The sequence below is a fragment of the Schistocerca cancellata genome, chromosome 1, assembly GCF_023864275.1.
Source record: "Schistocerca cancellata isolate TAMUIC-IGC-003103 chromosome 1, iqSchCanc2.1, whole genome shotgun sequence".
Lineage (NCBI taxonomy): Eukaryota > Metazoa > Arthropoda > Insecta > Orthoptera > Acrididae > Schistocerca > Schistocerca cancellata.
Window position 1 is genome coordinate 430,536,877 of NC_064626.1, and position 16,954 is coordinate 430,553,830.

At 41.1% G+C, this 16,954-nt stretch overlaps 1 protein-coding gene across 8 annotated transcripts in view; it reads left to right on the forward strand.

Moving 5' to 3' along the window:
- LOC126176248 (AP-1 complex subunit gamma-1) overlaps positions 1-16,954 on the forward strand; it is a 191,794-nt gene that overhangs the window by 61,084 nt on the left and 113,756 nt on the right. For all 8 annotated transcript variants that reach the window (XM_049923397.1, XM_049923413.1, XM_049923405.1 and 5 more), the window contains one exon: positions 1,786-1,862. In XM_049923397.1, coding sequence (XP_049779354.1) covers positions 1,786-1,862 — 77 coding nt within the window. The remainder of the gene's footprint in view (positions 1-1,785; positions 1,863-16,954) is intronic.

Below are 16,954 nucleotides of genomic sequence, written 5' to 3' on the forward strand. Positions count from 1 at the left end.
CTATAGCAATGTCATCAGTGAATTGTATCATCAATGTCCTTCCACCTTGAATTTTAATTCCGCTCCTGAACCTTTCTTTCATTTCCGTCATTGCTTCCTCGATGTACAGATTGAACCGAAGGGGCAAAAGGCTAAATCCTTGTCTTACACCCTTTTTAATGCGAGCACTTCGTTCTAGGTCATCCACTCTTATTATTTTCTCTTGGCTGTTGTACATATTGTATATGACCCTTCTCTCCCTATAGCCTACCCCTACCTTTTCAGAATTTCGAACTTCTTGCAACATTTTACATTGTCGAACGCTTTTTCCAGTTCGACTAATCCTTTGAATGTGTGTTGATTTTTCTTTAGTACTGACTCCATTATCAACCGCAACATCAGAATTGCCTCTCTGGTGCCTTTACCTCTCCTAACGCCAAAGTAACGTCATCTAATACATCCTCAATTTTCTTATCCATTCTTCTGTATATTATTCTTGTAAGCAACTTAGGTGCATTAGCTGTTAAGCTGATTGTGTGATAATTCTCTCATTTGTCATCTCTTGCCGTCTTTGGAATTGTGTGGATGATGCTTTTCCGAAAGTCAGATGGTATGTCGCCAGACTCATACATTCTACATACCAACGTGAATAGTCGTTTTGTCGTCACTTCCCCCAATGAGTTCAGAAATTCTGATGGAATGTTATCTAACCTTTCTGCTTATTTGATCTTAAGTCCTCCAAAAAAGCTCTTTTAAATTCTGATTCCGATACTGGATCCCCTATCTTTTCTAAATCAACTCCTGTTTCATCTTCTAATACATCAGACAAATCTTCCCCTCATAGAGGCTTTCAGTGTATTCTTTCCACCTATCTGCTCTCTCCTCTGCATTTAACAGTGGAATTCCCGTTGCACTCTTAACGTTATTACCCTTGCTTTTAATGTCACCAAAGGTTGTTTTGACTTTCCTGTATGCTGAGTCTGTCCTTCCGACACAGTAAGGAATAGTTCAGTAGGCAGTACAGTCAAAAAAGACATTGCGTAATCCTCTCAAAAAGCACCACGTGGACCACTGAGTGTCTACATCAGACACTGAGCAGCGGTTTGGAATTTAAACAATGACATTGGTGCAAAGACTGGTGATCAAGAACTTTACTCCGCTATCTCTCCTGCTTTTCCTGGCAGTGAAAATTTCATCCACCAGCGGTATTCGAACTCACGTACACCAGTTTGTGTTAACCGATGGTTTTGATAGATTAGTTTTTCACTTGAACATTTTTTACAACTTAGATATTCACCTTATTTTTCTTGATCATTTGGAGAAAATTGTTTTGTTAATGATGACCTGTAACATTCCATATTGTATTCTGCCTCAACATTTTCTGTAATTTGGAATGAAATGTGTTATCAGTCTTTTATGATTTATGAAAAGAGTGAATAAGTAAATAGAATTTCATTACTATATTGAGGTTGAGTATTTAACAGGAACACACACACAGAGTTGCGCTTGACTTTAGAAAGAGTGAATGTGTGAAATATTGTAGGCACATCTCAGAGTTTGCAGAGGAAAAGGTGACATTACTCATATTATAGTTTCCTGTGTTAGAATATTGTGCGCATGTCAGTATTAGTGCTGCATTACTGGATATCTGCTGTAACATTAAATAAGGATTTACTTCTGTGTGAACACCTCTGTCATCTGCGAGAAAAGTTAGATACAAAATTTTTAATGTGAAAATGGGTAGGAAGATTCATTTACTTTTTGCAACCCAAAACTGCTCTCTCAAAACTGTGCTCTGTTTTTCAGGGGTGCTAATCACAGGAGTTACTCTCATAACAGAAATGTGTGAAAATAGTCCAGATACATTACAACATTTTAAAAAAGTAAGTACTTCTCCATCTCTAATCCTGTTTATGTGTTACTTCTTTCTTTATGAGGGAATGAGTACCGAAAGCCTAAGACTGTTCAGATTTTTGTAGTCTTCGCTATCTGTGTGCTACAAATCACCAGATCAAATCAAAGAACACTTCAAAAACTGTGACAGTTTATGTACATTGTTCCTTGCTTTTATGACACTGTAATGACATGTTAGCACACAAATTTTTATTATTTGCAAAATATGTTGAATGCTGTGTTGACTGTATTGTAAGACTGTCTCTTGATTCGTAACACCAACACACTTTGTGTAACTGAACACAGCTTTTACAAATTTTCACAGAGCTTCTGTTGGTTGCTTTTTCATTTTAACATTTATTGATACAGTCTTATCATGAACAGAACTATTGTCCTTCATTCTTAAACGGCTGTATTCCAAAGAACTGCAGTTCGTATTAGTGTAACATTACTTGTGTGATTTGGTTGTTAGCATCCACTGTACAAAATCATTCTTGTGAGTCTTCAGTTGCAAAAGACATGCACTTCAACTACAGAGGTTATCAGCTAATGGCTACATATATTATTGGCTAAACCATTTTTGACAGTTGTGTCCTTTGAAATATCCCAAAGAACTTCTTCGTCAATGGCTGCATCAGTGTGTAGTTGGAGTGATCTACTGAGGAGATGCATGCTCATACTACACACTGATGCAGCCATCAGCTAAGAAGCTGTATGGGACATTGAGGGTGACAGAACTGTCAAAACATGTTTAGCCAATATACTTTATATGTGGGCACTGCTTGAGAACCTCCGTAGTCAAGTTAGTGTGCTTACTGATCTCTACGTCAGTGTGGGAAATGTGAGAAGATATGCCCTTCTTCAGTGTGCACAGTCTAACCCTTACACAGACCCCTTCATGTTGCATTCTGTCAGCAAGTGATGGGCAGTTGGAGTATTAGTTTATATTGTAATTGATGGCGAGACATGGTTGTACCATTCAACCTTGAAACCAATTGGGAGTGTGCATGGAGGGGTCTTCTCAGAATAAGTTTGTTGAGCAAAAATAAAAATCCCATAGAGTACATTTAAAATAATGGTATGGACATTCTTTGTGGCAGCTGGTCACATTGTTGCCACTGTCGTGGATGAAGATAAGATAGGAACTTCAGATTGGTGTATTTTTAATTTAAATGCCAGTCTCTTCAAATACTTTAAGGAGAAAAGCCCAAAATCAGATCTGCCCAGGATCTTGTTCCATCGTAATAATGCATCAGATCCCCTCGTAGCTAAAACAGTCTCTCTGTGTGAGGAGTCTCAGGTACACACATTTCCTTATCCATGCTATAGGTCTAAAAATAGCTCTGTAGGATAGCCCTCTGTATCTCAAAGTGGTATAAACCACCCATGGTCTACATCTACATCTACATCCATACTCCGCAAGCCACCTGATGGTGTGTGGCGGAGGGTATCCTGAGTACCTCTATCGGTTCTCCCTTCTATTCCAGTCTCGTATTGTTCATGGAAAGAAGGATTGTCGGTATGCTTCTGTGTGGGCTCTAATCTCTCTGATTTTATCCTCATTGTCTCTTCGCAAGATATACGTAGGCGGGAGCAATATACTGCTTGACTCTTTGGTGAAGGTATGTTCTCGAAACTTTAACAAAAGCCCATACCGAGCTACTGAGCGTCTCTCCTGCAGAGTCTTCCACTGGAGTTCATCTATCATCTCTGTAATGCTTTCGCGATTACTAAATGATCCTGTAACGAAGCGCGCTGCTCTCCGTTGGATCTTCTCTATCTCTTCTATCAACCCTATCTGGTACGGATCCCACACTGCTGAGCAGTATTCAAGCAGTGGGTGAACAAGCGTACTGTAACCTACTTCCTATGTTTTCGGATTGCATTTCCTTAGGATTCTTCCAATGAATCTCAATCTGGCATCTGCTTTACTGACGATCAACTTTATATGATCATTCCATTTTAAATCTCTCCTAATGCGTACTCCCAGATAATTTATGGAATTAACTGCTTCCAGTTGCTGACCTGCTATTTTGTAGCTAAATGATAAGGGAACTATCTTTCTTCATATTCGCAGCACATTACACTTGTCTACATTGAGATTCAACTGCCATTCCCTGCACCATGCGTCAATTCGCTGCAGATCCTCCAGCATTTCAGTACAATTTTCCCTTGTTACAACCTCTCGATACACCACAGCATCATCTGCAAAAAGCCTCAGTGACCTTTCGATGTCATCCACCAGGTCATTTATGTATATTGTGAATATACATTCCCCTGCAGCACACCAGAAATCACTCTTACTTCGGAAGGGAGGGAATTCACACCATTAATCCTGCAGGACTGTCAATAAATCTATAAGAGTACGAGGGGGTGGAGATCTCTTTTGGACAGTATGTTGCAAGGCATCCCAGATATGCTCAATAATGTTCATGTCTGGGGAGTTGGGTGGCCAGCAGTTGTGTTTAAACTCACAGGAGTGTTCCTGGAGCCACTCTGTAGCAATTCTAGACATTTGGGGTATCACGTATCACGTTGTTGTCCTGCTGGAATTCCCAAAGTCCGTCAGATTGTACGATGGACGTGAATGGATGCAGGTGATCAAACAGGATACTTACATATGTGTCGCCTGTCAGTGTCATATCTAACAGTATCATGGGTCACATATCATTCCAACTGCACACGTCCATGCCATTACAGAACCTCCACCAGCTTGAACAGTCCTATGCTGACACACAGGGTCCACAGATTCATGAGGTTATCTCCATACCCATACATATCCATCCTCTCAATACAACTTTAAACAAGACTCATAGGACCAGGCAACATGTTTCCAGTGATCAACAGTCCAATGTTGCTGTTGATGGGCCCAGGCGGGGTGTAAAGCCTTTTTTGTCATGCAGTCATCAAGGATACATAAGTGGGCCTTCGGCTCCAAAAGCCCATATTGATGATGTTTATTGAATGGTTCTCAAGCTGATACTTGCTGATGGCCCACCATTGAAATCTGCTGAAATTTGCAGAAAGGTTGCACTTTTGCCACTTTGAATGACACTCTGCAGTTGTTGTTGGTCCTGTTCTTGCAGGATCTCTTTCTGGCTGCAGCGATGTCAGAGATTTGATGTTTTACCGGATTCCTGATTCGTGGTACACTTGTGAAATGGTCGTTCGGGAAAATCCCCACTTCATCGCTACCTCAGAGATGCTTTGTCCCATCACTTGTGTGCTGAATGTAACATCACATTCAAACTCGCTTAAATCTTAATAACCTGCCGTTGTAGCAGCAGTAACAGATCTAACAACTGCCCCAGACACTTGTCATCTTATATAGGCATTGCCGATTACAACGCCATATTCTGCCTGTTTTCATTTCTCTGTATTTGAATAAACATGCCTATACCAGTTTCTTTGGCACTTCAGTGTATAACTATTATTTTTTACTAGGATGCTATCCATAGTTATTTGTTTCTGCCGTTGCTTCAGTACTTGACAAAAATGCAACACAGCATTATCGTCAAAATTTGTAGTGTGCATAGTCACTGCTTTATTGGGGTGGTGATTTTCAATGTATGATGCATCCGATTCCCATGTCTCCAGCATTTCTTTTATTGCACCACAAGATTGCTGCTACCACCACGACCACCTCCTCCTCCTCCTCCTCCTCCTCTGAACTCCTCTCCACAACTTCCTGCTGTGAAACACACTGCAACTCCATAAAAGCTCTTCAGTGGTCATTTCTTGGCTGTTATCTTCCTCAAGCTCATCGATATCATTTCCCATGCTCTTGGCCAAAGACGCAATCTCTCTGACCACAGGCTCCTCAGGTACCAACTCAAATGCTTCAGAGTCACATTCTACAATACTCTCTGGCCAAAGGTTCTTTCAAGCAGAAGTGAGAGTTCTCTTGGTAACCCCTACCCATTCCTCTTCGATCTTCATACAGATCTGAGAGTGAGATTGGTAACTTCAGTCAACTCGAAGAAATGCTCGAAAAGTGCTTTAGTGTAGAGCTTCTTATAGTTATAAATAATCTGCTGGCCCTTTGGCTGAAGTAACAGAGTGGTGTTGGGACACACAAATTGGATCTTGATAATTGATATTCTTCAAGGAGGTGGTCTTGTAGGAAGGAGTGTTGTCCACAACAAACATGACATAGATTAGCAGATACTCCTCAAGCAAATATTTTTTCCTGAAGGACCAAACACTCCATCGATGCAATCACAGAAATGATCACGTCTCAACCGAGCCTTGTTTTTGGATCTCCGTATCACATTTAATCTGCTCTTCTGGACTTTACATTTCTTGAAGGCTTGTGGACTTGCTTGCATTGGCAAAGAATAGCAGTGTAAGACTGTCTTTCATTGGCTTTGACTGGGCAATGTCTTCTCCTCAGCTGTTATAAATGTACACTTTGGCATCTTTTTCCAGAATAGACCCGTCTCGTCACAATTAAGAACCTGTTACAGCAGATAACCCTCAGAATCTATGAGCTTTTTGAAGTTGCTGATGAAGTTCTCTGCTGCCTTTGTGTCTGAGTTGGCTGCTTCGCCATGGCTCTCAACACTGTGGATGCTGGTTCTTTGCTTAAACTTCTCGAACCGCCCATGGCTTCCCTTAAATACTTTTTCAGCCAGTGATGATAGTGGCGTCTTCTTATTGAGGGCAGCGAAAATCATTCTTGCCTTCTCACAAATGATGATCTTGTTAATAATGTCACCTTGCAATTCCTTTTCATTTATCCATATAAAGAGCAACCTTTCAATATTGTCCAGAATACGAAACAATTGATTAGATACTCTTGTCACTTCCTTTGAAGCATTTATCTCCTTAATCTTGTCCTGGTTCTTGAGGATAGTGCAAATAGTTGATGTAGATTGATTGTATGTGTGTGCTAAATCAGTAACATTCACACCATGTTCGCATTTTTTAATGATTTTAAGTTTCATTTCTAAAGTTATTTTCTTTCTCTTCTGGTTCTCTTCTTGTGGCTATATCTTCCAAGACATTTCTATGAAGATTATTAAAATTTGCACACAGAAAAACACAAATTTAGATCACTAAGATGGTAACAGATAGAGCGCTAAACATAGACTGCAGTACATACTAAAGACATTGTTCATATGTTGATGCCGACAATGAAAGGTTTTTATATTGTTGAATGTTTCCCATGCTGTGCGCAAACGGCTGGTGTTGCCACACTAAATTGTCATCACTCGTTCTGCGAAACATGGCTCTTTAAGCTAGTCATTTATTTAACGATTTCTTTTGCACATTATGGGAGGTGCTCACTAAGCGAGGTTCCACTGTACCTAAATTCTCCAGAAAGAAGCCTACCATGATGCATTCACGAAGTGGTTTGGACATTTGTGACAGTCCATAGAGCATTAAGGAAAGTACTTCAGAGTTTCAAAATGCAGTAATTTAGTCTAACCTCAAGATTTGGAGAATATTCCTCACACAGTGGTCGTGGACAGTTGAGAGTATGCTGATCAGATATCAGTTAAACAATATTCATTGAAATTTATGTAGTTTTTTAGTAATTTAGTAATGTGATAATGTGAGACCTTCAGAAGTATGCCTTAGACATTTGGACTCTCATGGGAATTTTTCACATTTCCTTTTTCATGAGAAAGCAATTTCAGGTGCATCATAATGTGCTTCTGATAATTTGACACAGTACCTCTCCTTGCCATGCCTGCAATAAGCAAAAAAATACATTACAAGGCATAATTTCGTTGTTAAGTATAATGCCTTGCATTCCTCTGAGTTCAAGAAGACTGGCACATTTTTCAGTTGCAAAAATCGTAGCCAGAGCTGAAAGAAGTGATAAGAGATGGAAACACACATTACTGTTTGGTTACTCATAAAGACTGAAATGTGAAAATATAGTTTTTCTCATCACCACCACAGAGGATACCTAGTGATGACCTCTGGGTCATCAATAATTCCAGCCTTTTTGGACAACCAATTCCTGGGCCACCAATGTTCAAGTATGCTCCAGGTTTCCTTTCTGTTCCCCCCTCTGCCCACCTGGAGAAAAAAGAAGGAAAAAAAAACTGTCAGCAAGACATTACTACCGTGCACTGTAGATCCGGACACATGAATTCCTTGCAAAAGCAGTAAACTCTGGTCATGTATTGAAATATAAAGGCTATTGTAATTAGCCTTTCATTATTACCACACTTTTTTGAGTACTGCAAGCAATCTTTGTGTAGTATGCATTATTTATGAAGAATGCTTTATCTGCCTTTTTGAATGGATGTGTTTTGGTAATGTGTCTTATTTTCCTGTGCAGTTTATTATACAACTTTATTCCCTGATAGAAAACAGTGTTTTGAGCTTTTTGTTTGTTTTTCCATGGAAAATGTAAGTTCGTACTGGATCTTGTTCCATGATTATGTGTATAACTCATAATTGAATATTTAGTGTGTAATCCCTGATAGGCACTAGAGTGGTAGATGTACTCACTTGGTGCAGTGGGGATGCCCAGTTTTCTGAATAGCTCTTTACAGTAAATCTGACTGCTTCTTTTAATTATTATTCGTATGGTCCTTTTCTGTAGCTTAAAAATTGTGTCCGTGTTTCGTGCCTTCAGTCCCCAGAAAAGAATTACACACTCACAAATTGAGTGTACACAGACATAGTATGTCACTGCAAAACATGGGCTGTTGCAGACAGGTGATAAATCCCAAAGAGCAGAACATGCTACTCTGCACTCTGTTTAGAGGTAAGACTGGAACTGTGGGGCGGCGGTTAACTTGTGAAAATTAAATTTTGCTGTGTAAATGTTTGAATGTTGAATCAGTTTCAGGCTTTTAGAATGTTGTTAATGCTGTCTTTCGCCGTTCTCAACACTGGCTCTCTATTTACTTTTTAGCACCCAGAAAGTGATTTAACAAAACGTGAAGCCTGTAATTAGAGTTCCTAGTGCCCACTTCATCTGAGAATACCATTTTAGCTGCAGCTTATAGCTCTGAGGAATTAAGAGATTGTCCGGGATTTCTAATCAAAAACGATTTTCCAAAATAGTTTTTGTATATTCTGAAATTCACTGATAAAAAACACAAGTATCCCTACAACCTAACTAACAGAGCAGTTCAGAGTCTAATGCGCTGATGCAACTATAAATGTCCGAATTAAATGTTAAAAAGAATGCTCGCCAAAATTTGATGAGAGTATTTCATCAAACGCCACGCTAAATAATTGGTAGAATGTCTGTCCCGCGACGGCACGTGAAAATACGACAATACGCAAACTGAAGCTAGATAATGAAAATCATCCCAGAATTAACCCTTCACTTGAAATGATTTCACGGTTCCGCGTATCTCTAGTAACTTAATACGGCACCCGAGGCTGTTTGTAGCAGTGATACCGAGGCGACGCGACTCCCGACACAGATGGCGTGTTATTCAGCGTCTGGAGAGAACTGGGGCCTTCCTTCCTCCCGCAGCGCTCTTATATATATATATATAGCCGCGGTGCGGACGGCTAAGGGAACGCCTGATCAAATCGGCTCTCCCGACTAGCCGCTGGGCTAGTAACGCACCACTTCAAGTTACATAATAATTTATAGCTTCTTTTGCTGATGGCCGATGAAGCTCTTAATTTAAACGTGCATTCAGCACGCAGATAAGTATTGATAATAAAATTTTGACGTGGCTAAGTTAAATATTTTGGGCGAAAGAATTAATTAAATTACACTGCACGCAGTAGATGAGCTCTGAACTGGCCCTTTTGAGATCCGCTATCGCTATAATTTTATAGGTATTCAAAAGAAACTTTTCACATCTTCACAGTCATAGCGGACCTCCAACTTATTTAAATCTAAACATCCTAGCCTTATTTATTAGCCTACTTAATCTATCTTGCTTCCTTCAGTTTTGAGACGAAAACCAGAAAATCATGAATTTCCACTAAAGTCTCAATTTGTGAAATCCAAAGTACTGTTTTTATTAAATCATTATGAAAGATGAATCTAAATATAAATTTTGAAGTCTCTAGCTCTTTTCTGTTGCGCCAATGATTTTTTTAGAAAAACGTCCAAATTTCGAAAATGGCTGAAGTTATCGAACTGATATTTAACACACATTAATTTAGTATTATTCCTGACATGCTAGAAAAGTTTTAGGTCTTTTGCTTGATTTTTAAGGTATTGAGCAACATTTATGACGTCAGAGCTAGTTACAGCAGACTGGCTGGCACACAGTGGAAACTGATGTGAATTTACTACAGCGTGAGTAGGCTGCTTCCCTACAGAACCATTTGTTTTGCTGTTCCTCTTATGCATTGTTTTATGATCAGCAATGTCAAAAGCATTGGTCAAGTCTAAGAATATGTGTGAAATGCTATCATTCTTGTCAAGAGTTTCAAGTACCATTTTTGTGAACTCAGTAATAGCTAATATTGAACTTAACTCACTTAGGAAACCAAACTGTGCTCCATTAAACAGGTTCATGTAACTCATTAGTCTATCCTGTAATATAATAGATTCACTTATTTTCGAGAAAGAGGCAGTAGTGAAACTGATCTGAAGTTTTCAGTACTTTCTGCATTACCATTCTTTAGTAATGATACAACTGAAAAAATGCCAGAACTGAAGGACTCACATATTATGTTTGTTAATGGTGCTTGTGTGCTTGTATTCACTCATTCAGAAAAGCAAAAGGAACTTCATCTGTAGCTGCTGACTTTTAAATTCTGTATTGTTTACTTGACTTCAAGTTCTGTTGTGCTTACTGTGTAGGCCATTTTCATTGCTACGTGTGTGTTTGTGAGATTTTGCTGAAATTTCTCCACAACACCAAAAAATAGTCATTCACGAAATATGCCAATTCCTGAGAGTTGTCTATTATCCTACCTCCATCTTTGGGAATTGTGTTATTAATTGTGTGCCTGCCTTTCCCAATTTCTTGTCTTAAGACATCCCACACTATGTCACTTTCTATTTTCTGTCTTAGATATTGTTATCAAATGATGTTTTGCTGCAAGCAATACCCTCCTCTATATTTGTATAGCTGTAATAATAATCTGGGGACGGTGGATTATTGCAGTGCTTTTTTCAAGAATTGAGAAATTTTAAGTGTCTGAGAGGACTTTCTAACAGCTGCAGTTATTAATTTTTCCTACACCATCTTGAAGCTCCTATCCCTTCAGCTCTGGCAGCTGGAACTTGTTGCTGGGAGACACAATAAAATTGTCAGATTGCTTCCACTTCCCACTAGCCTTCGTACCAACTGCCATTTCCCAAGCATCCCCCTCACTACTACCTTCTCCTAGCTCGATCTTTGTCTGAAGTGCACAGGCCTACCTTTTGCTGCTCCTCTACCAATCTATTTCTGCTGCTTATTTTGCAGTGCCAGGAGAGGGCCTCAATCCTCCCCATAGTTCTCCTCACAACATACTCTCTCCCCCCTCCCCTGTGAAACTATTCACAGCATCTCCCACAACGCATCCCACTACTTACTTTCATATGATAACTCCCACAGATTCCACTCATGGTCAAAGAAATATCTACAGCAAGGCAAAAAAAAATACAGCCTCTGGACAATGTGTCGGGTTCACTACTAACACTAGCTTAGTTACATGAGACATGTGTAAACAAAAATGTTAGACAGAAGTCACACTTAACATAAATTCAAATCGCGAGATATTACCTAAATGCAACACACAAATGCCAGCATACACTGGAGTGAAGAGAAAAAAGATACACATGGGGATATTCATAGCAAAAAGTATGTATAAATATACAAATGAATGTGCACAATTTGTTAAGAGCCTTTAGATGGGCATATAAACAAGTCAGATTTAAGCGACGATTACCATGAAATCACTGTACAGGCAAACCTCCAATAAAATAACCACAAAAATGTATCTAGACTTCATGATTCAGTTATTTTGTGAGATATTGCTTAGACAGATGTCTTTTTTCCACATGTGTTCCAGAGCGCTATGTTCTACATCTACATCTACATCTATACTCCGCGAGCCACCTTACGGTGTGTGGCGGAGGGTACTTATTGTACCACTATCTGATCCCCCCTTCCCTGTTCCATTCACGAATTGTGCGTGGGAAGAACGACTGCTTGTAAGTCTCCGTATTTGCTCTAATTTCTCGGATCTTTTCGTTGTGATCATTACGCGAGATATATGTGGGCGGTAGTAATATGTTGCCCATCTCTTCCCGGAATGTGCTCTCTCGTAATTTCGATAATAAACCTCTCCGTATTGCGTAACGCCTTTCTTGAAGTGTCCGCCACTGGAGCTTGTTCAGCATCACCGTAACGCTCTCGCGCTGACTAAATGTCCCCATGACGAATCGCGCTGCTTTTCGCTGGATCATGTCTATCTCTTCTATTAATCCAACCTGGTAAGGGTCCCACACTGATGAGCAATACTCAAGAATCGGACGAACAAGCGCCCTGTAAGCTACTTCTTTCGTCGATGAGTCACATTTTCTTAGAATTCTTCCTATGAATCTCAACCTGGCGCCTGCTTTTCCCACTATTTGTTTTATGTGATCATTCCACTTCAGATCGCTCCGGATAGTAACTCTTAAGTATTTTACGGTCGTTACCGCTTCCAATGATTTACCACCTATGGCATAATCGTACTGGAATGGATTTCTGCCCCTATGTATGCGCATTATATTACATTTATCTACGTTTAGGGAAAGCTGCCAGCTGTCGCACCATGCATTAATCCTCTGCAGGTCTTCCTGGAGTACGTACGAGTCTTCTGATGTTGCTACTTTCTTGTAGACAACCGTGTCATCTGCAAATAGCCTCACGGAGCTACCGATGTTGTCAACAAGTCATTTATGTATATTGTAAACAATAAAGGTCCTATCACGCTTCCTTGCGGTACTCCTGAAATTACCTCTACATCTGCAGATTTTGAACCGTTAAGAATGACTTGTTGTGTTCTTTCTTCTAGGAAATCCTGAATCCAATCACAAACCTGGTCCGATATTCCGTAAGCTCATATTTTTTTCACTAAACGTAAGTGCGGAACCGTATGAAATGCCTCCCTGAAGTCCAGGAATACGGCATCAATCTGCTCGCCAGTGTCTACGGCACTGTGAATTTCTTGGGCAAATAGGGCGAGCTGAGTTTCACATGATCTCTGTTTGCGGAATCCATGTTGGTTATGATGAAGGAGATTTGTATTATCTAAGAACGTCATAATACGAGAACACAAAACATGTTCCATTATTCTACAACAGATTGACGTAAGCGAAATAGGCCTATAATTATTCGCATCTGATTTATGACCCTTCTTGAAAATGGGAACGACCTGCGCTTTCTTCCAGTCGCTAGGTACTTTACGTTCTTCCAGCGATCTACGATAAATTGCTGATAGAAAGGGGGCAAGTTCTTTAGCATAATCACTGTAGAATCTTAAGGGTATCTCGTCTGGTCCGGATGCTTTTCCGCTACTAAGTGATAGCAGTTGTTTTTCAATTCCGATATCGTTTATTTCAATATTTTCCATTTTGGCGTCCGTGCGACGGCTGAAGTCAGGGACCGTGTTACGATTTTCCGCAGTGAAACAGTTTCGGAACACTGAATTCAGTATTTCTGCCTTTCTTCGGTCGTCCTCTGTTTCGGTGCCATCGTGGTCAACGAGTGACTGAATAGGGGATTTAGATCCGCTTACCGATTTTACATATGACCAAAACTTTTTAGGGTTCTTGTTTAGATTGTTTGCCAATGTTTTATGTTCGAATTCGTTGAATGCTTCTCTCCTTGCTCTCTTTACGCTCTTTTTCGCTTCGTTCAGCTTTTCCTTATCAGCTATGATTCGACTACTCTTAAACCTATGATGAAGCTTTCTTTGTTTCCGTAGTACCTTTCGTACATGATTGTTATACCACGGTGGATCTTTCCCCTCGCTTTGGACCTTAGTCGGTACGAACTTATCTAAGGCGTACTGGACGATGTTTCTGAATTTTTTCCATTTTTGTTCCACATCCTCTTCCTCAGAAATGAACGTTTGATGGTGGTCACTCAGATATTCTGCGATTTGTGCCCTATCACTCTTGTTAAGCAAATATATTTTCCTTCCTTTCTTGGCATTTCTTATTACACTTGTAGTCATTGATGCGACCACTGACTTATGATCACTGATACCCTCTTCTACATTCACGGAGTCGAAAAGTTCCGGTCTATTTGTTGCTATGAGGTCTAAAACGTTAGCTTCACGAGTTGGTTCTCTAACTATCTGCTCGAAGTAATTCTCGGACAAGGCAGTCAGGATAATGTCACAAGAGTCTCTGTCCCTGGCTCCAGTTCTGATTGTGTGACTATCCCATTCTATACCTGGTAGATTGAAGTCTCCCCCTATTACAATAGTATGATCACGAAACTTCTTCACGACGTTCTGCAGGTTCTCTCTGAGGCGCTCAACTACTACGGTTGCTGATGCAGGTGGTCTGTAGAAGCATCCGACTATCATATCTGACCCACCTTTGATAGTTAGCGTAACCCAGATTATTTCACATTCGCATTCGCTAATAACTTCACTGGATATTATTGAATTCTTTACTGCTATAAATACTCCTCCACCATTGGCGTTTATCCTATCCTTGCGGTATATATTCCATTCTGTGTCTAGGATTTCATTACTGTTCACTTCCGGTTTTAACCAACTTTCCGTTCCTAATACTATATGCGCACTATTTCCTTCAATAAGAGATACTAATTCAGGAACCTTGCCCTGGATACTCCTGCAGTTTACCAATATTACGTTAACTTTTCCTGTTTTTGGTCTCTGAGGACGGACGTTCTTTATCAACGATGATAATGTCCTCTCTGGTAAGCCGTCAGGTATTTTATCGTTTCGCCCAAGGGGGGGGTCCCTCTAACCTAAAAAAACCCCGTGTGCACGCCACACGTACTCTGCTACCCTAGTAGCTGCTTCCGGTGTGTAGTGCACGCCTGACCTGTCTAGGGGGGCCCTACAGTTCTCCACCCAATAACGGAGGTCGATGAATTTGCAACCATTATAGTCGCAGAGTCGTCTGAGCCTCTGGTTTAGACCCTCCACACGGCTCCAAACCAGAGGACCGCGATCGACTCTGGGCACTATGCTGCAGATATTAAGCTCAGCGTGCACTCCGCGTGCGATGCTGGTTGTCTTCACCAAATCAGCCAGCCGCCGGAAGGAACCAAGGATGGCCTCAGAACCCAAGCGGCAGGCGTCATTCGTTCCGACATGTGCTACTATCTGCAGCCGGTCACACCCAGTGCGTTCAATAGCTGCCGGAAGGGCCTCCTCCACATTACGGACGAGACCCCCCGGCAAGCTCACCGAGTGCACACTGGCATTCTTCCCCGACCTACCCGCTATTTTCCTGAGGGGCTCCATAACCCGCCTAACGTTGGAGCTCCCTATAACTAATAGGCCCGCCATCTGTGACTGTCGGGACCTTGCCGGAGAATCGGCCACTGGCCCAACAGGCGAGGCATCCTGTGGTGGCTCGGAAACGATGTCATCACCACTAAGGAAGCACCCCGTACCTTTTGGAAAGGGGTAAGGCAGCTGCCACGCGGCCAGATCCCACCTTCGCCTTTCGGCCAGGCACGCGCGAGCCCACCACTGTCCGCCATTCACCCTGGAGTGATGGCTGACCGGTAAGATGCTCACTGCCGGAAGACGCAGCGACATCAGGGGTTCCATGAGATTCCAAGGCCACCGAAGTAGGCATAGGTCTCACCACAGTTGCCCCAACGCCACTACGAGCCGACGCCTGCGCCTCGAGCTCGATGAGCCTAACAGACAAAGCCTCCACCTGCCCCCGAAGAGTGGCCAATTCTCCTTGCGTCCGCTCACAACAACCACAGTCCCTACACATGACTATGTTTACCCTACCCTATACGGTGACAAATTCCCAAGGTTCCTGAAGGTTTGCCCCTTTTCACTCTGATTTTTTCAAAATCCTTATAGCATGACATCAAAAAGAATCAAGGATGACGTCAAAACAGTTCAGAAGGGAGCTGCCTAATTTGTTACCAGTAGATTCAATCAACACGCAAGTGTCACGGAGGTGCTTCGTGAACTCGAGTGGGAATCTGGAGGGAAGACATTTTCTTTTATGAAATTCTGTTGAGAAAATTTAGAAAACAGGCCTATGAAGCTGACTGCAGAATGATGTTACTGCTGCCCATGTGCATTTTGCCTAAGGACAACGAAAGTAAGAGAAATTAGGGCTCATACAGAGGCCTAGAGACAGCCATTTTTTCCCTTGCTCTATTTGCAAGTGGAACTGGGAGGGAAATTATTACAGTGGAACTTCAGTTTTGCATTTTTCATTATTCTACACCATAAATTCATAGACCCCATCAAAAAAGTAAAGTTTACCTCGATTCTACATTCTTACTCATCACCTTGCTTGGCTTCGTCCTGTTTTCTTCCTGTTGACATTTGATCTGACTGAACAAGTTGTAAGTGGCACAAAAGACAGATTGTTTGCACTGTGGGTGGTGGTGAAGTTAATGGAATATTTTAGGCCGTTACTGAGAGGAGAGATGTGAGAGACTAAATGGTGACATAATCCATGATCGGCATTACCAACACAATTTGCAATGTTTAACACCAGCACACAGTCATGCTGGGTGGAGTATGTTTCACACTACCTTTTGCAGTAACTGACATAATTGTGATGTGGTGGCACTCTGAAGGTGACCAGGAATGAGGCTATTGATTTGTCTATTGCTATAGTGTCAAGTTGATGTTTATGAAAGTGCTAGTGACAGGAGAACCTCAGTCGTAACAAGAACCCTTGGAGATATGTGTTTGTGGTAGCGCGACATGCAAAATATTTGTGACAAGTAAGAATATGAGTGCTATTGCTCATCTTTTCACTTGTGGCAATTTAAACTGTCCTCTTAGATTCCTGTTTAACCACACCCAAAAATCACCACATATTTGGAAATAAATAATGAAGTATTTGTGACAAAAAACAATATGAATTTTATTATTGCTCGTTTCACTCACAGGTAAGCTGTCCTCTTAGGTTCCTGCCTAACCACACACCCAGAAATGACCGCACATTTGGAAATATTTATTTCACCCTTTGTTCTGT